The sequence below is a fragment of the Aulonocara sp. 'chitande type north' Nkhata Bay genome, linkage group LG13 (assembly GCF_057382095.1).
Source record: "Aulonocara sp. 'chitande type north' Nkhata Bay isolate Kocher_YH1m ecotype deep benthic linkage group LG13, A_spYH_male_GT1.1, whole genome shotgun sequence".
In the NCBI taxonomy this organism is placed as follows: domain Eukaryota; kingdom Metazoa; phylum Chordata; class Actinopteri; order Cichliformes; family Cichlidae; genus Aulonocara; species Aulonocara sp. 'chitande type north' Nkhata Bay.
The window spans coordinates 26079932-26102561 of record NC_141356.1 but is presented as its reverse complement, the minus strand read 5'-3'; the positions used below and the strand labels follow the sequence as shown (position 1 = coordinate 26102561).

Sequence of the window (22630 nt, the reverse complement as noted above, 5' to 3'; positions counted from 1 at the left end):
GCAGAACAGTGAATAAAGAAGACCTCATCCAATATCTGTGCTTTTCTTTTTCTTTAAATGTAATTTGTATATTGGTTAAAACTTGGTCTAATAAAACAACTTACACAGCTCTTATGAGAGTTTTCAGAGAACTTTAGTATTTTTTTGAGTTTTGAACATTTAAAACTTTATCCTTGAAAGCACAACAACAAAAACAAACCAAAAGAATTCCTCTGCATGAGTCTGGTTTTATTATGTTCTATCATTTCACCTTTAGACACAAAAAATACTCTTGTCAGGAACCTTGGTATTATTAATTACATCAGTAAGGTCACCAGAACGGCTCTCTCCCTCTTGCAAGTATATCAAAGGTTAGAAAATTCTTATCTCAAATTTGCACCGAGAAACTGGTCCATGCTTTATTAAGCAGGTTATATTGTAATGGTCCATTTGCGGGACTCCCCATCAGTATGATGACTTCAACTGTTTCAAAATGCAACATCCAAGATCCCTACAGGTACATGAAAATCTAACCATATTACCCCATTGAAGTGATAGCAGGATGAACCCATGTAATTTGGCAGGTTATTTTAACCATGTCTACATGATGAAATGCACTGAGCGATCAAAGATTTACATTAAACAGCAGTTGAATGGTGTACTTAATAAAGTGGCCAGTGTGTATAAATTCGAGGCAAAGTCCTTTACATATAGGAGCTACCACAAGGACAATTTACACACACACACTTGTGTATCTATAGCTCTCTATATGAAGCAGTAGTAATGCAGAGGAGCTTTTTACCACTAGGTAAGGCAAGCAACTGCTTGGGCCCCCAGGTCAGTGGGGTGGGACCCAGAGGGCTGCCAAACTTTAAGTTACAGCAGTGGCAAAGTCAGCAGGGACACAGGGAGAGACGTGATCACATTTACTTTGTTTTCTCTTATATTCATCAGTTAACTCATCTAACAGCAGCCTAATTCGTCCTGCTCTGCTGACTGTGACGTGACCATGTCATAGAGTGTGAAATTTCTTTGTTTGACGGTGTCAGATTAAAGTTGTGAATGTTCCAACCACCAAAATTCAGTGGTTTTTAAGTTGGGTTAAATGTTTACGCTCATATCTGAACTGTTCTGCTGAAATATTCACTTATATGGTGATAATAACCCGTGTTAAATATTACTGCATGAAACAAGCATGCTTGGGCATTGATGTTACACATTTTATTCTATTGCTCAGATTAAAATACATCTCACGTCCAGGAAATATACATTTCAAAACAATACAAACAGAGGGAGAAAACACAATACTTATAAGTCTACATGTATGTGAGTTGTATGTATATAAAATAACCAAAACATTCATGGAGTGTAGCATGACATGACTTTTCCATGCATGCCTTCAGTATGCAAAGTTGTAAAACACTGAAAGAACTCTGTGATCTAAAATGTTACTGTCAATAAAATCAATGGCAAAAAAATGAATTCCAAACATAAAGTGTGTGTTGGACTTTCTTTACATTTTCAAACTTGTAGCTTTGTATTCAAGACAATGGATTTGGTGGAGAGGACCACTTGTGTTAAAATACACAAAAAACAAACTGTTTTTGCACAAGTATGGCAAAAGGTCCATTTGCTAAAGCTGAAACAAAAACTTTTAAAAAGCTACACACTTCCTCAGTCCTTTACCCGTTTCATCTTTGGCTGGCTCTACAGGTGTGACATGATACGGTGGTAAAACACAGTCACAAGCTGGGACGATGAAAGTTTCCAAACGTGTCTGAATGCCGACTCAAACCCCTCAGTTTTGTTCTTAAACGTTTGTGCACCAAAACGCGAGTAGAAAAGGAGAAAGATGGGAACAAAGCAACTTGGTTACGAGCAACGAAAGCTAGCAGACCACAAATGATTAAAAATTAGCAGACGCGAAGCCACGATTCAATCAGCATTATCCAGCATGATGAAGACTCACAATCATCAATGCACACTTGTAAAAACTCCTTTAAAACAGCAACACAAATCCAGTTAACTCCTACAGCAGCACAGCAAACACATCACACAGTAGCTGCTGTCAGCATCGTAGCAAAAATGTCTTCAGTGGGCACTGCAAACATTTCTACATATAGACTATAGTAGTGATGCTAAGTGTGAAACACTGTCCTGCAGTGCATGTGATCCCACGTTGGTGTCCAATTCAAGCAGGGGACTCAAACAGAAGCCTTCTGTTCACATGGATGAGATGAAAGGGAGTGAAGTGTTCATATGAAAACCCAATTTCTCTCCAAAACAACAGAGCCAATAGTTAAAAAACAAAACAAAACAAAAAAAACCCCCAAAACACTACGTCCACTTTCATTTAAGTTTCAAGTAGCAACACTCTCCTAACGTTTGGTGAATAAAGCTACTGACTGTTGGAATCGCACATTAACACAATCACTGTGCATTTGTATCTGTACAAAAAGTCCATTCACAAAAATGCAAATGCTGTGCGGTTACTACAGTCCCTTAACGCCCAACATCTGTCCACAGCTACATCGAAGTGTCTTAATGGAGATGAATTTTGGTGATCTATACAATCTTACTGTGGTCACATTTTTAACCAACATACACAAAACATCACTTTATACTAACACTGAATCCGAGCTGGTAATTTGCAACAGTGATAAATCAAACTATAGGAACACTCCTTTAATCTGAGAACTGATTGGTCTTGAAGCAGGAGAAGCTCCTAGTCATTTGCAATAAGTTACACTATGTACCAAGAGAAGAGGACATTGTTTCCAAGTGCATATGTGGGGCCATCTGATGCATTCACTAACAGAGGCATACATTTTAATTAAAATCTCTAAAATCCCTCAAAAATGTGCTTCGTAGCTTCTACATTATATGTGCTTTGTACATAAATATATCCAAGAAAAATATAATTATTTTTACACCACTAAGACACCATCACCACTATCTAACCACACTGGAGACACTGCGTTTGGAGAGCTTGGTCAACAATGTGAATGACTGTTGATCAAAGATGCTCAAACTCGGCCGAGCTGTCCACATTAACAAAGCAGCTACAAACACTGTGCACACACAGCTACCATGACCTATAACCAGGAGTTTACTATTTTGACCTATTACACAACATTTATTACTGTCCTTTGGTTCAACAGGACATCAGTGGCTCTCGCGCTTTTGACAATCTGGCTGTTTTGATGTCTCCCAGCCCACTTCAGGTCAGGTGCAAACACTAAAAAACCCCCTCCTCCAAACTGTGAGTTAGTATTCACATAACAGCAGCAATACATTTAAGATAATTTAAGATCCTTATCAACGATATCAACAGCATTTCTACTTCCTCATGGACACACAACACACTATCCTCTTTCCACCAGATGCCACTATTTAAAAGCGCCATCACCTTTAAAAAGAAAAAAAAAAAACCCAGGCTGCCACAGTACATACTTATGCTGATGAGAACCACAGTTTGTAGTGTTGACTGATATAGGATGAGCAATTTGCTATATAAAGATCTTTGCCACAGGTACTGAGCACCTTATTACTTTGACTAAGAATATGAAGGGCATAAGTACACTTAGAGGAGAGTAGACGAGGGTAAGAAGCTGCACTGGGTAACAACAGGCATGGTACAACAAAACAGGAACTTCAACAGGAGTCGGGCTATTTAGAGCGACTTAACATACAGTTTTCTTGGGGCAACTGAGTTGGTGGCCTCAAGCTTTAACAAAACTGTCAGTGCGAAATATATGACACTGGAATATACACTGGAAAAAGTGGGAGCACAAGGCAGAAAAGACTGTTACATTCAGAAGAAGTTACACACATGAGTCTTCATTTTAACTGAATCAGAAATGAACCTGAATGCAACGCAAGATATTGGCGGGTTGAGGACAAATCAGTAACTTCATGAATAGCCATCCAAAAGTTCAGCTGTGACCAGCGGAAGACAAAAAGCACACCACAAAACAATAAACTGTAAATAGATGGTGCTCTTCTCTCAAGAGAAAAGAAAAAGAGCCTTAACAAAAAAAAACAACAACCCCTGCAAATATATTTTATTTCACCCTTCCAACTGAATCCAGAGCACTGTGTGTGTGTGTCTCAACATATGCATGGAAATGTGCTTGCTGCTCCTACAGGCCTTTGTTGAAGTAGACTGTGGTGATGTGAGGACTGGTCTTTCGTATCCTTTCTTGCAGATCTTCTTCCAGCCCGCTAACACTCATAGAGCTACAAAGCGATGGTCCAGCATCATTAAAAGGCAGCTAAGTTAAACAACTCTAGATATAGACTGAATGAGTGAAAGTGGCTACTGGTACCTTTTCTGAGGGAATAGGGCGCAGCACAGAGGAGTTGCAAACACCAGGCTGAAATCATGAGATGAAAACAGGAATGTTTCAGATGTTGTTGCAGGTACTTTCTAGGTGAAGTTAAAAATATCATTTGATAAAAGGATACTCTCACTGATAACAAGTCTACTTTACTCACCACAAACCGACTAGTCCCACCTGGACTGGAGCGTTAAGAATTGGGAACCGCTGCAGAGAAAACAGATAAAAATCAGGGACACATACATATCAGATGAGTTTGTCTGTACAGAGCGTCCACAGACACAAGCATTCAATGTATGTGCAACATGTGGAATGCGGTGCGACTCTTTAACCTCATAAAATACCAGCATGTCTGGTAAATCCACTCAGTAGAAACAAAACAGTACAGCAAACACGGATGCAATTCGCTTACCTTCATGAAAGCTCTCTTCTCCAGAGCATTCATTATGACAGGAGGAATGGCTGTGAACAGAACAACAAGTCAGGTGGGGGTTTCTGCTTCAATAGCAAAACAGGAAACTGTTAGTAAGGCTCAGAATGTGTGAGGTGAAGATACATTTTCTAATATATTTTTGGTGAGTGACGATCATAAAGTCAACATATATTCTCTTAACTTTGTGTTTGCTGTCTAGCGGCTCTTGAGATAAATATCTGGGTCATAGGCTGTTAAATGATGAACACTATACAGAACAGGCAGAAAAACGGGGAACCTAACCAGCCAGAAAACTCCATAAAGCAGAGAGGAGCTGCAGTTTCAGCTGATACTTCTTTGCAGATTGTCACTAATGCATGCAAGGTAATGACCAAGCAGAGAAAATGTCGACGTTACCCATTGCAGGCATCGCCATCCCAATCCTCGACACCACCACCTGCACAATGGCTTGTCTGGCAGCATTCGGAGACTCTCCTAACCGGTTTCCATTCTCATCAGTTACAGGGATACCGTACTTTAACTCCCTGATAGTGGGGAAAAACAAACATCATGTAAAGCTGTCATACCAGCTGTTAAAATATTAATCAGTGGCCTATTATAGTTAATACTTTAGTGACCTCACCTCTGCCTCATAAAGGGAATGTTGATACAGTTAGCAGCAGCAACAGCAGCAAAAGGGACAAACCGGCTGATGATTGGAGGGAGACGCTGCAAAGACAACAAAATTAAGCAATCAGGATCACATCTCAGAGCAGGTCATGTGTGTTTGTTTTATCTTCGGTTTACTTCATGTTTGTTGCACTTGAAACAAACGTATTACCGTAGCTAGAGACTTGAGTCCCAGTGCAGTGACTACGGCTCCAGTTGTTGCACTGACGTAGGCTGCACCGAGCTGGCTGCAAGAACAAAATTATCACAGGTCACACACTGAGAACCCACATCCCCTTTCAGCATTTTCATAAGTGAAATAGAGCCAATTATGCATCACCACATGAAGACAGCAGCTCAGAGTCTACAAATGAAGCTAAGGTGAATCAATGCAAAGTTTAAGTGGACCAAGAAATGTGTGAAGTCATGTATGAATATTTAAGAATGAACGAGAACATCCTCGCAAATAATTGCAAAACAGAACATTACAATATGTGTTTCACTGACTGCATGCTTGATCCATAAATATGCATTCGCATGTTGCTGTTCTTCATAAATGCATGCATTCAATGCATTTTTGCAGCGTCTGGAAGGGGCAATTTATTGCAAATATGCTGACCTGTTGTCAACAAGGAGCACGTAATCTAAGTCAGCATGAGATCACTGTGACACTGCCGAACATGCTTAACAGTGGAACGTAATACCGCTGTGAGGGAGAGGACAGCCGCTCCCACAGCCTCCTCACAGAGACTAGTTTAGACGTGGGACAGGAATGATCAAGAGAGGAAGGGAAATGAGAAGTCCTCCATACTTCACGGTGATGGGTGCGTCTCCACTGCGGTTGGTGTAGTTGACGACGGCGTTAAAGGACTGGTTAACCCACTGCCAAAACACCACTGCTGGAGTAGTCCTGCAAAAAACATGAAGGAACAGCGACAGTGTGTTTGAGGAAGTGAGATTTCACGCTGCGTGTTCGGTGCCGTTTGCGCTGTGGCAAAGAAGTGACACTACTTGAGAAAGTAGCTGCTAGCGACAAACACTTAAAAAATAATTTAAAAAAAGAGGATGCAAGCAAAACTACTAAGTAACCTACAGATGCATTTAGTCATAACTGCATACAGATAACTTTGTGTGGACCCTCATTTCACACTAGTGTTCCCAGCAGATAACATCTTCATATAAAATCAATCAGCCCATAGTCAAGTTTGAATAAAATTCACATGCAAAAGATACAGATCATCTTGATAGGGTATGTGTCACAATTTTATTCATGTGATCTAAAAACCAAATGGTCCTTTAGCACAGTTTACAGGCCTCCAGAAATATATGCTGAATTTCAACTTTAACTTAAATCACCTAAAATATTCATATTGGTATTAAGAAACCCCCCAAAGCACTCGCTCTCTTCTTTACTATACCAATTTTACTATATAAAGCTATAATATATAGACTTTAAAATGTCACCATATGGTGCCCTCAAGTGGTAGGATGCAAAAACAACATTGTGGTTGATGGTAGTGCACGATACATCCAACCTGAACCTGAGTAATAAACATAAACATAATATGACAAAAATGATAGACTTAATTGTTAAATATTAAATTAACAAAAACGTGAAAAAATACTTAAAATAAAATGTGAACTATTAACATAAAATTTTTAAATAAATCAGTTTTTAAAACTATAGCCAATAATCTATTATTTCGTTTCACCATCTATTTCTGTAATTACAAAGAGTATTAAAAGTCATCTCAGCTTTACTTTTTAATCATACTGTGTATAGTTTTATTGCAGATCAAACTGTTTCTCCACACCCATAAACATAAACTACACTCTACACTACACTACTGACACTTTATTCACTTTTAGTCACTTGCAGTTATTTATTCACCTTCGGTCACTTTAATTTTAAAACTGTGTAATTTTAAAACTGTATATACTGTGTATTTATTATTTCACTCCTACTGCCTGTTCCTATTGTCCTTATCTTCAACGTATGCTGCTCGGTTGTTTGTTAATTGCCCCTTGGGGATAAATAAAGTCTTCTGATTCTGAACATGAATTGATCTCAGCTTATTAAATGGTCACAGCATAGCGAGTTATCAGTAGAATTAAGAGCAACATTTTTTATTCTTTAAGAGGATTTTCCCTCTGCACAGGGATTAACATTTCTATTTTTGCTGCTGTATTAAGGCTGACTTTTGGTCACACAGAAACTGTATCAAATTCAGCCTTTCATTTATTAAATATTAGATTTTTCCATTTCTAGATTCTCTTTAGGGAATCATTTTAGAAGCAGATTATAGTGAATTGTGTGTTTAAACCTGAGCTGTACCTGTAGAAGGTGAGCATGCAGCCTGTGATGGACATGTTCATTGGCACCTGAGCAGACATCCGGCCAATCACAAACATCTTCTCCCCTGTGTCAGGGTGGAAGGCAGAGTCATAGATGTATTTGGCTCTCCAGAGCTCATCCTCCGTCAGACCAGGCTTCACGATCCCAGCTCTGAAAAAGTCATAACAGTACAGCGCTACAGTACAGTTTTTGTTACATGTAAAAAAAAATTTAAAAAACCCGGAGAAAACAAGTCAGCATATAATCTCGTTCAAACCTCATTCCTATCCATGCCTTACTCAGATCAGACATACTACCCCGCTTCCCAAAAGGTTGGGACATTGTTGTAATATGCAAATAAAAACAGAATGCAATGATTAGCAAATCTCATAAATCGATATTCTATTTACAAAAAACAACATCAACAAAAGACATGTCAAATATTTAAACTGAGAAAATATACAACTATAAGAAAACTATTAGCTCATTTTGAATTTGATGGAAGTAGTGGGTCTCGTAAAAGTTGGAGTAGGGGCAACAAAAACACTGGAGGAGTTAGTTCTCCAGCTGTTTGGTGTTGCTATTTTTAACAAATTAGGTTAATTGGTAGCATTTTAGCAACGTGATTGGGTATAAAAAGAGCACCTTAAAGTGATGGGGTTTCTCAGTATCTTTGCCTCACACAGTGCAATATATCTCCATCGCATAGAGTTGATCATGTTGATCCAAGAACTGGGATGTTTTTATCTTCCAGGAGTTGTGTACAGATCCTTGCAATATGGGGGCATGCATCATCATGCTGCAACATGAGGGGATGGTTTTGGATGAATGGCACAACAATGGGCCTTAGGATCTCGTCGTCTGACCTCGATGAGGACGACGAGCATTTGGATGAACTTCCCTGAGACAGTTTCTGACAATTTGTGCAGAAATTCTTTGGTTATGCAAACCGATTGTTGCTGCAGCTGTCCGGGTGGCTGGTCTCACACGATCATGGAGGATAACATGCTGGATGTGAAGGTCCTGGGCTGGTGTGGTTACACATGGTCTGCGGTTGTGTGGCGGGTTGGATGTACTGCCAAACTCTTTGGCGACAGCTTATGGCAGAGAAATGAACATTAATTTCACAAACAGCTTTGGTAGACATTCTTGCAGTCGGCATGCCAATTGCACACTCCCTCAATATTTATGCTGTCTAATCAGCAGCTTGATATGCCACACCTGTTAGGTGGGATGGATTATCTCGGCAAAGGAAGAAGTGCTCATGAACACAGATTTATGAACAACATTTGAGGAATGGGTCTTTTGTGTATCTAGAAAATGTTTCAGATCTTTGAATTCAGCTCATGGAAAATGGGAGCAAAAACAAAAGTGTTGCATTTATATTTTTGTTCAATGTCTGAAATTGCCAGGTAGCACACCTGGAAATCACCATAAAGATACATACGGGTTTAAGAGCAACGCATGCTCCCATCCACATGACTTCTTTTAACCCTAACCCTTGCATATTTCAGCAAGGCAATGCAAAACCACACACTGCGTATACATACTTAACCTTTCACCAACTGAAAACAGCACGAGATGAAAAATATGACAAATATGACCCCAAAATGTAGAGCAGTTCAAATCCTACGTGAGCCAAGAATAGGACAGCATTCCTCCCCCAAAATCCATAACTAGTCTCCTCAGTTCCCAGAAGAGAGGACTCAACACAATGGTAAACATGGCCCTTTTACAATGTTTTTGAGACATTTTGCTGCCAGTAAATTCAAAATGAGCTAATAATTTTCTTAAAATTGTACACTTTCTCAGTTTAAACATTTGATATGTTTTCTATATCCTATTGTAATTAAAATATGGGTTTTTACACAGTGTCTTTTGGAATAAGGGTTATACATTCCTATTCCCTTCTTTATATCTTGACCTTCTCTACCTGTAGTTCTCCACAGTCACTCTGGCCTCCTCCAGAGTCTCAGAGGACAGCAGGACGTTCCTGGGGTCCGTGACCATGAAGAAGTGCTTGGCGCGGCCCGTGAACGTGCCTTGGTCCCATCTTGGCTCCTTGATGTTTATGTTGCGGGACACCTCTTCTGACATCCTGGCTTCTTCACTCAGAAATTTTGATTAGTGCTCAGGCACAAACGTAAAATACTGCAGAAAACATCAAGTCAGAAGAAAAAAAGAACCGTATGAGTTGGATTAACTAATGCATTTCTCACAGAAAAGACTTGTCAAAACATTTTATAGGCAAGAAAAATAAACCCCAAAAAACAACAAACATGCCCTGAATGTTATTTTAAAATTTTATGCATGCTCAAATATCACAAACAGAGATCAAAGTTTGAAACAACATAAGTATGGCGACCTGATTCCTAGCCCTACAAGTGTAATTATTGTAATGAAAAACGCTGGTGGCAGAGATAAGCGCTCATCCGCGTTTCACTAAAAGCTGTGCTGCATTCCAGAGATACATTGTGCTAACGAAACCCTCCACCTTTACTATACAGGACACCACCCTGTACAATCTTTGTGGAAACAACCCTTCGGGGCATTCGAGTTTTACTGCATTCTTCATCACTCAGTGCTTTCTGAAGCCTAAATAACACTTTCTGTTTGCTGTATTACATTAAAACCACAATAAACTGTTGTTTTGTCCATTTGTGGGTTCCTTATAAGCAGCTCTTCGCTTTCAGTGCAGTCCAAATTAAAATGTGAGCTGTGTCTGTGAGTATAGGATAAAGTAAAATTAAGATGATGTTTTTATCCATTTAATGCCCACACCACACCAAAAAGCCCACAGTCACTTAAAGATCCAAGTTGGACTGTACAATTTCAAATAAAACAATACCTCACTTGTAATACAACTATTGACCTCTTTCAGATCCAACTCTTTATCTCTGTGCTGTTCACATTATGGCTTTTCACCACAGTGTTAACTGGATAACTTCATCCAGCACTTGGGCCATAATTGAGTAAGAAACTGGGGGGCACAGCAGTGTGGAGACCTTGGTTTTTGTTCTTTCTGGCATGAAGGTCACAACTACCAAATTGATTTAAAAACAAAAAAAAACACCTTAAAGAGCGAGATAACACCTGATAGCGTGGATAAATAGATAACAGAGGAGTTGGCTATTGGTTTGCTCCTTCAAACTATGTGTAAAGTACACGAGCCTCCAATCGCCTCACTAGCGAGACAACCACATGAATGATGTTTGTCATACCGAAATAGCCGATTAAAGAAAACCGCAACAGACACAGTGGCAGATGGGTTTGGGGTTGTCACGACAGGTGCCCCAGTTCCTGTCACCAAGCTGGCTGCTAAATGGCTAGCGAACACGCTAGCAAGGTAGCCGACAGCAGCACTGCAAATCACGAACTGGAGAACAGAAATACCCACTGTTGTTAATAAAACGGAGTTAAATGTAAAAAACACCCCCCCCCCAAAAAAAAAAAAAAACCATCAAATGTTCGGACAGATGGGAGAACAAACAGATTTCTAATGTCATCAAAATACCTGCTAACTAACGTCCCCTAACCAGCTAGTTTACAAGCTAGCAAGCACATTAGCACCACAGTTAGCGTTGTAAAGACAAATATGGAAATAGAGCGAGCGCTAATTTAATCAGATATGATCATTATTGATCAGTGATGTGAATTCAGCAATCACGGAAACATACCTGCTCTTAACTCCCTGGTTTTTGAAAATGTATGACCTCTCAATATCACAGCACCACCGGGAAGACATATGCTGCCTTCGCGTACTTATTGAAATATAGTAACATAGCATTTTGAAAAAAAGGATGGGTCGGTAAATAATTCGTGGAGCAAGTAACAATCAATAATGTTCTGTCTATGTTCTGTGTTACTCATATGAGGATTCATTACAGATGTCTACAGTGATAAAATAATGGGAATTAAAATGCGTGCCAGACGGTATGTGGACGGTCAAAGACTTCTTCGATTTGTTTGCTCAGTTGCAGTATGATGAATATCTATTCTATTCTATTGTTTTTTATTAAATACAACAGTAGAAAATGTAAAATATAGAATAAATCATTTAAATGTAGTCAAACTGTTCGCATGAAGCTGAGGGTTAAAACAAAAACGAGTTTCTAAGCTGCCCGTTAAGGGAGCGCCGTGCGACGAAACAGGAGGGGCGGTGTTTATGGTGAAAAACTCCTGGGCGTGGGAGGAAGATCACGCAGGATTGGCTAAAAGCTGGCGGGACAGGGGAGGAGTCCACTTCCCAGAAGTCCTTAGTTTATTAAGTGATGGGATTTCCGACTCTTTTTAGAGAACCGGCTCTTTCAGCTCGACTCACTAAAAAGACCCGGGTCTTTCGGCTCTTCAGGTTGTTTTGTTGCTTTAATTTATTTATTATTAACAATAATATAAAATTATGCACAAAAGGAATTACTAATGTAAAAAAAAGTGGTTTTATTTATATATGTTTATATATAAATATATGCAGTGGCACCTAAAGACAAAACATGTACAAATTCCAAAAATGGTAAATGGCCTGCATTTGTATAGCGCTTTTCTAGTCCATAGGACCCCAAAGCGCTTTACACTACACTAAATTCCAAAACACATTTCTAGCATTAACTGAACTTCCAAAACAGAGCTACCTAGATCACTTAAATTACACAATTGAAAGCATATGTGTATTGTTTGTGTATTTATACACAAGCACACATATATATTCAAATAATTTTAAAAAAAAAGTAAATTTACCTGTTACTACCACACACCAAATCCAGTCGTTGGTACTTGCTAGCTTGTGTAGCCACTGGGTAACAAAAGCTCAGCACTGCGCCTAGCATTCTTGAGCACTTCTGTTGTGTTTTGTACGTGTTTTGGGGTTTTTACGTTCTTCTGAGTTTTTACGTGCTTCTGAGTTTTTACGTGTTTTGGACTTTTTACGTGTTTTGGACTTTTGATGATTTATGTATTCATTTTAGTAACGGTATAAACAGTGGAAGGTGGTGGATTATCCAGATGCTGGTCGATGTGAAAAAATAACTCAGTTGTTTGGTGGTGGCGGAGCTCAAACAGAGAGCAGCCAGTGGATGAGGGAAACCGAAGGCAGAAGAAGCAGACCCAAGGCGGCTGCGGTCAGAGCATCAGGTGAACTGAATTGCAGGTAAGAAGGTATGAACTGCAGTCTATCTGGGATCAGATATAAACCAAGTTTAGGTGTAGTTTATTTTCGTTGTGCTGACTTACAATCAGTTACAATAACTGGTACTGCTAGCTAGCATGACGGAGTTTCTATACAGCTGGGTGGGTGCTTTGATGTTACTGATACCATAGTGAACTTTATTTTATTCATAAGGTTAGTTAGTAGAATTGCCAACCGTCCAGTAAAAACGCAATCGTCTGGCATTCAGAGAAAATATTAGCGTTTGGTATTGAGCTGAAAAAGAACACAGTTTGTCCTGTACTTCAGCTAGAATGTTTGTTTATCGCCCACTTTGCGCCAGAGTGGGGAAACTGGGGGATGTCGAGCAGCACATTTAAGCTTGATCAGCTGTTGTTAGAATTTATTTGATATAAATTTCTAGTATCAGGTGATGTTTGCTGGAGCCCCAGCTGTAAAAGCTGCTGGTCATTATATCGGTTTGGATATCTGGTGAGAGGGAAACATGAAGATGAAACCAGGAGATGTCCTTACTGAATCATCAGAGGTGATGGACAAACAGATTTACCTTTTAGGTTGACATGATTGAGTTGAAGGGAAGTTATGAACTGTTTCTGAGAGACAAGTGACACCAGAATCTTTTTCTGTGTAGCTGACAGCTGGTAACTGTGCAGGGGCGGATCTAGCAAAGTTTTTGCCAGGTGGGCCAGGTGGGGCATTAACAGGGAAAGGGGGGCACAAAGAAATACTTTTCTTTCCTATTTTCTTCTTTCAGCTGATCATTGATCAGTTTCAGGATTGAAGTAGCAGCAGGAGAGGGAGGGAGAGAAAGGCAGTCGCTCCATATAGGTTGTTAAGCTTAACGCTGGAATGCTTAACAAACATTCAGAGATGAACTTGCACACTTGCTTTACTTCTCTCTGGGATAACTTTGTCTGAGATGAAATGCCGGTTTGGTAGGAATGCTCAACCAGACAACAGGTCTTGCACGCCACAGCGCTCTATCATGTGAGCACACTGCTCTGACGTGCTATGGTTATGAGCTGAGCCATGTTGCAAGTTTTGTGAGGTGCTTTTTTGATATTTAATGAATCGATTACACTTTTTATTTCTCTCCGATATCCGATCCAGTAATTTGCGCCAGTATCGGACTGATACGTAATATCGGATCGGTCCATCTCTAGTTTTAATCACACTCATTTTGTGATTCTGATGTCACAGCATGCGGCAATGCAAGCATTTTATTTATTTATTTAAAAACGGCACAAGCGGGAATTTCTTCTATACGGGTAATTTCAGCCTTCATGACTGTTCACAAGTGTTAATCAAAGCGCTAGTTTTAATTTAACTAGTTTTTACGCATCCACTGGGGTTTCTTTCACGGGTTGATGCGATCATTTTATTTAAAAATCGGGATTTCGGAATGTTAATCCAAGAGGGAGACAGAGGCTGCTAGTTTTTAATGCAATAGGTGGTCACAAATAACATTCAGCCCCTTTAGAAATAAATGCTGCAGTGATACTTCTAAAACCAGTCTCGCAAGCCCCATCCGTCTTTCAGCAGCTGGTTAATTTTTTGAATTTGTTCAGGAACTCAAAAGCCCACCGTGGGTATCATTTAATTGTTGGGATTCCTTAGGAAAAGGTAAAAGCCGACAGGTGTAAAAGCGGGGACCGACCTATTGTTTAAGGTGGCCGGTGTCGGCTCTTTAACCCTGACCCTAACCCTAACCCCTAACCCTAACCCTCGACAAGGTAAAAGCCCTGCAGATGTACCAGTCGAGCAGGGTATCGCCTATTTTCTGAAGTCTGAAGTCCAGACCTATCTTGGCAAATTACACCGGAGCTCAGCAACTGCGTGCCCCACCCTCATTGTTTTAAACTTGCACAGCAAGGTGATGCCCTGCAGGTGTATCGCCCCCAGACTTATCGGCCCACCATCTATTGTTTTTGGAAGCCCCCCGGTCCTATATGAAGCGTTACTCAAAGAGTGAGACCCTCGCCATTTCGCGTCAGGACCAGCGCAGGTGCAGACCATTTTCTACCCACACAGAGCGTTTCTGACTGGCTGGCGTTGCTTAAGGGAAAAGCAACAATACAACGCGGTTCTCTGCTCCAAGACATCCGCGGTCCTTTCACACGGTAAGCATGTGTGTTATAGCCGGCGCTTCATAAATGTCTGTCTGTCAGCGCAGATTATTCAAACTGTTTTTAAAATGTGACTAATTTGTTGTCCAAAAAACATTTCCTCTAAATTTTCAAAGTTACTGATTTAAAAATATATATTTTCGAATTTTTAGCTGGATGTCAAACATATGATAGAGTCTTGAGCATATTTATATAGCAAAATTCACAGTGGTATAACCATAAAAGATGCCCAACTGGACACCAATGCACTCTAATGCAAGCCTTTAAACTGTATGCTGATAAGTGCATAAGTATACCTCAATAGCTGAAAAGAGTCTGTATCCATAATTTGCGGATCTGCGGATTTGTTTTTAATGTGGCACTTTTTTCACGAACTGCAGATGATGAAATCCTCTTTATTTGAGAAAGTGTCCCTAAGCTATTGCTGCTCATACTGAGTTCCCTAGCTACGTCTTTACTGTGTCAGTAAACTTTTTGAACAAGAAAGGTATCGTAGCTTTAAAGACACACCTTAATTGAAGCAAAGGCAAAAAATTTGAATAAATTTTATGTGGCTGTTCATATTAAATCCATCAAAGAGTGAAAAACCAAAAAGCTGGAATGCATTTCCAATCAGCTTTTTTTTCTCTTTTTTTTTTTACAAGAAGTGTAGCTCATACACTGCAATAAATGTATTCTGCTACATCTGCTAATGAGAGAACATGTTTTTTCATCATAAAGACTGTGATATGAAGCATCGTTAAAGTGTCACTTCAGTAATGCTGCTGAGAGAAACAAGTGTTGATTCATTTTTTTTTAAATAGATGACTTAAAAGACTAAACTCTAATTTCAAAGGTTTATTTTAAGTTTAAAGAATATAACAGCTGGTAAGACAATGGGTTTTGCTTCTCGCTGTCCGTGTTATGTTGTAGTATCCATTATCATGTATGCTACTTTGCTCTGTGGACTGTAAAATGTTTCATTGTATTCATGAAATAAACCAGACTTTCAATGTCTGAATCTTTTACCATTTTTCTGCTTTTGTTCACCCAAAGTTGACAAAACCCACAGACATCTGGAGTTATCTCACTAAAATATCGAGCAATCTCAGTGTCTATAGATGCTTTTACCTTAAACACAATCAGCTGACTGATCCTCACTTTGTCCTCACTTTGGTCATTATGAATGTTGAAGGAGATTTGTTCCATAGACACCTTATACTAGTGTTTCCTACACTTAATCCAACAGTACTATGTTATATTTAAATCCAGATTCCTTTTATAGTGTGCAGTGAAATTTGTTAAACCATTGCTTAATGGGACCGAAGTACAAGTTGCTCTTTACTAACACAAACTACACTCATTGGCAGCAGCATAGGCACGCTTAAAATTTCTTCTGAAATTTTCGTTTTCTAGTTTAATTTATTATACTCAGTTTTCACTAGTCTTGCTGTATCAGCTCCCTGGTGTCTGTGTAATTTAAACAGCATCCCAAACAATTTATGATCATTAAAATAACAAGAAGGCTAATTTATAGATAGAAGTACACAGCTAAAGAAAGACTCTCATTTTTGTGTGGTGTGACCGTATATTTTTCTGTGATTTTATGCACAGCTGAAAGGTCTACAACGTACGCCATCCTTATAATTCCCCAAAAGGTGGCAGCGTTTCTTTAACAGGTTTCAAGGGGAGTCACAGTCAGTCATATTTAACAAGTTTTATTACCTATTCATTAGTCTGTTTATCCACTGGTTTTTAGTTTATAGAGAAACAGGTTGTATAATTGTGCTTTCTCATAAAATGAAATGCTTATTTAGTTCTGATTTTGTTCAACTTTATTTTTTATTATGATACAGAGAAAACAGATCTTCACATGGAAAGACCTGTCGATGGACATGGCAAATGGAGGTTGCAGGGGTAGGGGGAGAAGGAGGGAAGAAGGGGGTAGAAGGAGGTGCAGGATATGGGTGGGGTGGAGATGTGAAGAGGGAGAAGGAGGGAAGAAGGGGGTAGACAAAGGGTAGAGGGAGGTGCAGGAAGGATCCGGGTGGAGATGTGAATAGTAATGAAATGGAGAACCTCCTACACTTGTCCAGACTCAGCAGCCTCTTCCACTCTCATCTCACCAGAACGTTTCTTACTCCTGAAAAACCAGCTCCAGCAGCCTGTCTTCTTCTTTCCTTTCGCTTTTTCTTCTACTTTGCCGTTTATCTTTTCTACCTTTTCTTCTTTCTCTACACTTTCCTGGTCTTGTTTTGGTTTTTCCTCTTTCTTGCTTGACTTCCTCTTGAAAAAGCTGGATCCTTTTTTCTTTTGCTTTTCTTGCACCTGCAACTCATCGTTTTTCATCTCCTGTGTGTTATTTTCTTTGAGGTTTTCATTGTCTGCTTGAATCTTCTCAAAATCTTCCTGCAGTTTGTCAAATTTTTCATCCTCTTCTTTGCCCTTTTGTTCAAGCTCCTCTTGTTTCTGCCTTTTCTGATCCACCTGGATTTCACTGTTTCTGCTTTGCAGTTCTTTGTGAATCCTCTCAAGCTCTTCATATTTTTGCAGGTGTTGGATCTTCTCCTGAAGCATTTCTGTGCTCCTGTCCTGGACTTCTTTATGCTTCTGCTCAAGCGCTGTATATTTGTCTTCTACCTTTTCCTTCTCTTCCTCAAATTCTTTATTTCTGTCCTCCAGTTTTTTCTTCTCTTGCTCAATTTCTTTATTTTTGTTCTCCAGTTTTGTCTTCTCTTCCTCCAATTCTTTATTTTTGTTCTCCAGTTTTGTCTTCTCTTCCTCCAATTCTTTATTTTTGTCTTCTAGTTTTGTCTTCTCTTCCTCCAATTCTTTATTTTTGTTCTCCAGTTTTGTCTTCTCTTCCTCCAATTCTTTATTTTTGTCTTCTAGTTTTGTCTTCTCTTCCTCCAATTCTTTATTTTTGTTCTCCAGTTTTGTCTTCTCTTCCTCCAATTCTTTATTTTTGTTCTCCAGTTTTGTCTTCTCTTCCTCCAATTCTTTATTTTTGTCTTCTAGTTTTGTCTTCTCTTCCTCCAATTCTTTATTTTTGTTCTCCAGTTTTGTCTTCTCTTCCTCCAATTCTTTATTTTTGTCTTCTAGTTTTGTCTTCTCTTCCTCCAATTCTTTATTTTTGTTCTCCAGTTTTGTCTTCTCTTCCTCCAATTCTTTATTTTTGTTCTCCAGTTTTGTCTTCTCTTCCTCCAATTCTTTATTTTTGTTCTCCAGTTTTGTCTTCTCTTCCTCCAATTCTTTATTTTTGTCTTCTAGTTTTGTCTTCTCTTCCTCCATGTCTTTATTTTTGTCCTCCAAGAGTGCCTGCTTCTGTTCCAGGTCTTGACATTTCTCCTTCAAATTTTGGACTTCTGAATGTTTCTCCCTTAGAAATTGCTGGTACTCATTTTCTGCTTTAATTCTTGAGTACATGTCTGACAGCTTTTCCTTCAAGTCATCCAAGTCTAGCTGCTTCCCTTCTAGTATTTTGTTTTCTTCTTCTAGCTTTTCATTTCTTTTCTCCAGTTGCTTGTATTTGGACTCCATTTCTTCTCTAAGAGCTACAAGCCCATCCTTATGACATAAATTGCTCCTCTCTACCAGAAGACCGTTTAGGCGACTTCGCAGTTGGTACTCGCTCTCTCGTAGACGAAGGTTTTCCCTCCTGCAGTTCTCAAAAGCTTTTCTGAGACCATTGTATTCGCCGGGGGGACCGTACTGCCCACCGCAGCGAGGAGGAGGTCCTCTGAAACGCGGTTGATAGATGTTTTGAGACATTGCAAAACAAACCAACGCAAGTAGACTGATGTTCTTCTTGTTTTTTGAAGACGAGTGGAAAATCTTTGCAAAGACGAATTCAAAACTTGTTTAAATATGTTCAGAAATGTGGCGATGTCAACGTCTAACCGGCGAAAACACACTAAAGAAAAATACCGAACACTGTGGTTACTTGTTGCCCGTTACTGTGGTTACTTCACTGTAACAAACATTAACACGTTCTATAAGCAAATTACGCTGAGACATGGCGTTCGGCTAACGTCTATCACGTGACATCAAATAGGATTTTAAAGAAAACACGGGTGTATTTTGCCATTTTCAATAAAGTTTTAATTTCTTATTCTTCAACATATTTAGGATCCTTCTTACCGAGTGTTTATATCGCGGGTGTAAGTTAGAAGGGTACGGAGCCCCTCTGATGACATGGTCCAAAAATAAGTAAATTGTGGCCACAAAATACTACTTGTGCCCACGAAATGGGAATAACGTGCGCACGAAATGCTAATTTGTAGCCACGAAACACTTGACAGATAACCGTGATCCTTCCCAGGCCCTTGCAGCAATAAAATCTATCCCGGCTCCATGTCGTACTTAACGTCTGTAAAGCAACTGGGCTCTCAATATCCTGTTTAAACGTCTCTCCGTAATGGTTCCTTGCATTGTCAGGCTTTTCAAAATGGATTTGTAGCTCATTCCCAGCCTAAAATAAAACGCAATCATACACTCAAAAAAATGAATGAGGTGGATTGTTCAGTGTATATTAATTATTTATTTTCATTTTACTTAAAATATATGTTTTTGTTAAGTTAACATATGTTTTTCTAATCAAGTCTACGTAATTGTGTCTATTATTCAACGTACATAATACTAATGTGTTACTTGATCGCATAACATTTAAGTTAAGTCAATTAGGATCGATATACCTTGTATATCCACAAGGTGGCAGTAATGCAAAAACAGTTGTAATGAAACCGCGCAGAACAAGAAGGTTTCACGGCTTGTGCCTGCTCATGCGCAAGACTTCAAATTTAACTGAAAAAGGCTGTTTTGGCGCCAAGCTACTGTTTCTTTGAGAGGTAAGACCACTTTTTTTCTTTGACTATGTTGTGTAGTATCTATATGTCCAGCATGGTTATATTTTGCGTTTGTCTTACAAGACATGTTATATCGTTTGCGTGCGCTTGTTTTACATTAGTTTTACTGGGTCCTGGACATGCTTATTTTGTGGACTGTGTAAGAAACATTTTTATTGTTTTTTGTTTTATTAAGGGATTAGCTACAGGGGTTCATGGGGTTATTCTTTCAAGGGGTTATTTTTCCATTTGCTTTCTTGGGATTCCTTCTCTGTAATCCGAGAGTCGGAAATATCGAATAGGATAGCAAGGATAGCATAAAGTGACATTTAAAATCCAAAAAGTCAAGGGCGAAAGCCACTGTGACACCATTGTTCTGCTCTATCAGTAATCTGTATTATGTAAAAATGGTCTGTAAATACAGCATGTTTCCTAGCGGAGTTATACATATCAATGTAGTTATAAATTACAGTTTGTGAAAGTACACACTTAATTTTTTTAATAAAATTATTCAAGACATATGAGTGGACAGACAATGGAGGTCGACAGACCTGGTGATAATTGCTTCTATAGAAAGTTAGCACATGGCAGTGTCAATCTCTTGCTTTTCTTCTGAGTAGTATTTTATTTAGTTGTAATTCAAACAATAATTTGCTTCTTGAAATTAAGTAATGAATTTCTTGTTTTACTTTATAAATCTCAGATCCTGCCTTTACCTGCTCCCTCCTATACTGATGTGGTGTATGTGGTATTGCTGAGCTTGTATGTGGTATGTGAACTGTTATACTTTTAAAAACAAAACTGTTTTATAAGTTAAGTTTTCTTTTGTGACCCATCCCATGCCCCTGTTATTTCTTCTCCACATCTGAACCATGGTAAAGGTTGCAGTTCAAGGGCCTGAGGCATGAAATTCTTTTCAGATCAGCTGTGATCAATATTTTTTGGAACTTGATAAATAACAATAAAAGCTGTAATGGCTCCATTAGCATTTTGTGTAAATGTTTGTGTTAAAATTATAGCTTTAATGAGGTCTTACTACATTAGTTTTAGTTTGTATATGTGTACATATAGTATGTATATTTACAGTACAGTATGTTGTGTTTGTTGACATATTTTCAGGTGGAAGCAGAATATGTGAGGATTACTACTGCTGCACATGTTCCAAGGCTTTTTACACAACTTGACCAATACACTGACCAGCTCATAAAAGTCTTCAAGAAAAAAGGAGGCGTTGCAGGGAAGAAAATTAGACAAACTTTGGCCCCAGCCACACAGGTGCGTTATTCTGTTGGTAGCAAAATATTATGGCTAATAAGATCATTTTCAAATTTAAACAGCTAGTGTATGGTAGCTGCACAGTGCACTTACATTTATATTAAGCAAGACAAAGTTTGGTACTCAAAACGTTGGAAAATTTAAATTACCTAAACATATGTAAAATCTGATCCCTTGATTTAGGTTAAACCAGAAGTGAATGTTTTTATGTTATGTTTTGAATGCAAAAAAGATGATGTATTAGTTTGTCTTTACCTCCATTATGGACATATATAATGTGGTGGAAACCCTGCCCAACAGGTTAACTATTCATGTCCATGTGATGATTAGTTGGTCTTGTGTACATGTCTATCTGTGCAGTGGATATGTCATTCATTTTGCGTATAATGTGAGTTTCTGTCATCCTAAAGTATATCTGTTTTCTCTTCCTGTATCTCTGCCACTCTCTACAGAAGGAAAGTATTGAAAAGGGGAGGGAGTGTGTCCTCAGGGCACTACCTTTTTACCTGAATGAAGACCCAAGCATCCTCTTCAAAGAATAATTGGTTGGTAATTTTAGTTTAGTTTTTTATCTGTATTAAACCAAATTTTGAATAACTAATGTTGTTGCATGTTGTTGTTGTTGTTGTAATTTGCATGGAACCTGTTTAAATGTTTTGGGAAATCTTCTTGTATACCCAAACTATTTATATTTATCGTTGAATCTGTAGTCTGAAATAGTGGCACACTGGGGTGCATGTTCCTAATATTGTGTTTACGTCATTAAAGGGTAGCTTTGGCCCTTTTTCTTTCTTTTTTTTAAACTGGATGCCATTTTTCTATGTTTTTGTGTCTAAGCTACAGCTGTTCAGAGGGAGCTGGAACAAATTACCCTTGCTATCTTTACCATCGAAAGAGCTGATGCCAGCACTCCTCCAGCCGATGTGGGTATAACCATCTAGTGTGTCCTGCATGACCTGGAAGACCTGGCCTCTGCATGTGCACTCTTAATGGGTGGGATATATGCACTGAATCTCAGTTAACCTCAAGACTGAAAGCTTTCTTTGAAGTACTTCAGAAGCTCTTCCTTCATCTGTATGTCAGCATACTCTTGACCAAGGTACAGTTGCTCAAGAATACACTGAATGAATAAGCCAACCTTTAATTTGGATGATGAATGTTCTGTCAGATGGACAGAAGTTTTTCGGAGGCTGAATGGGAATAAAATGGTAATTTGTAAATGACAGATAACGGGAAAATTACATTTAAGAGAAATTTAGAACATTTTGAAAAGTTTGTAAACTACTACAATTTGAGAGATTTTACTGTTGTGGGGGGCTAGTAAGAGACAATCAAAAGTATTGAGATTTAAAGGATTTAATTGAGAGATGATACTGCACCAGAAATGTTGAAGGGTGGTGTGTATATTAGCGTTCAAGGCATATTGTTATGAGGTGGAAATATGTTCATATTCAGTTTGTGTTACATTGTGTGCATTGTAAAGGTAATTGCAATACATACTAAAAATAAG

General features: G+C 38.8%; 2 protein-coding genes and 1 long non-coding RNA gene across 6 annotated transcripts; 1 reads left to right on the top strand and 2 right to left on the bottom strand.

Moving 5' to 3' along the window:
- Window positions 1–1185: 1185 nt before the first annotated feature.
- On the bottom strand, window positions 1186–11552 carry sfxn3 (sideroflexin 3). 2 transcript variants are annotated; one of them, XM_086259472.1, is made up of 12 exons: window positions 11413–11506; window positions 10957–11111; window positions 9669–9886; window positions 7736–7906; window positions 6212–6310; window positions 5573–5648; window positions 5375–5460; window positions 5149–5276; window positions 4732–4781; window positions 4477–4526; window positions 4308–4355; window positions 1186–4218 (listed from the first exon to the last, which is right to left on the bottom strand). In XM_086259472.1, the coding sequence occupies exons 3-12, from the start codon at window positions 9830–9832 to the stop codon at window positions 4122–4124; spliced, it is 969 nt and encodes a 322-aa protein (XP_086115598.1). In that variant the 5' UTR covers window positions 9833–9886; window positions 10957–11111; window positions 11413–11506; the 3' UTR covers window positions 1186–4121. The 2 variants fall into 2 exon arrangements, with proteins under 2 accessions (XP_086115598.1, XP_086115597.1); XM_086259471.1 differs by lacking the exon at window positions 10957–11111 and having other exon boundaries at window positions 11413–11552.
- A 5250-nt stretch (window positions 11553–16802) lies between these two features.
- On the bottom strand, window positions 16803–18972 carry LOC147316184 (uncharacterized). Its single transcript, XM_086259470.1, has one exon. The coding sequence runs from the start codon at window positions 18770–18772 to the stop codon at window positions 17084–17086; it is 1689 nt and encodes a 562-aa protein (XP_086115596.1). The 5' UTR covers window positions 18773–18972; the 3' UTR covers window positions 16803–17083.
- Window positions 18973–19479: 507 nt separating this feature from the next.
- On the top strand, window positions 19480–22630 carry LOC147316183 (uncharacterized). 3 transcript variants are annotated; one of them, XR_015124451.1, is made up of 5 exons: window positions 19480–19848; window positions 20549–20614; window positions 20965–21120; window positions 21573–21665; window positions 21958–22630. It is a non-coding gene; the product is annotated as an uncharacterized LOC147316183 (long non-coding RNA). The 3 variants fall into 3 exon arrangements; XR_015124452.1 differs by lacking the exon at window positions 19480–19848 and adding an exon at window positions 19864–20005; XR_015124450.1 differs by lacking the exon at window positions 19480–19848 and having other exon boundaries at window positions 19859–20614.

Bases quoted from the DNA above. Each gene is read 5' to 3' on its own strand.
- sfxn3 (XM_086259471.1), bottom strand. From the start codon at position 9,832: ATGTCAGAAGAGGTGTCCCGCAACATAAACATCAAGGAGCCAAGATGG. The intron at 6,311-7,735 runs GTACAGCTCAGG...TGTTTTTTGCAG, and splicing joins TGCATGCTCACCTTCTACAG to GACTACTCCAGCAGTGGTGT. The intron at 5,461-5,572 runs GTAATACGTTTG...TTGTCTTTGCAG, and splicing joins GACTCAAGTCTCTAGCTACG to CGTCTCCCTCCAATCATCAG.
- LOC147316184 (XM_086259470.1), bottom strand. From the start codon at position 18,772: ATGTCTCAAAACATCTATCAACCGCGTTTCAGAGGACCTCCTCCTCGC.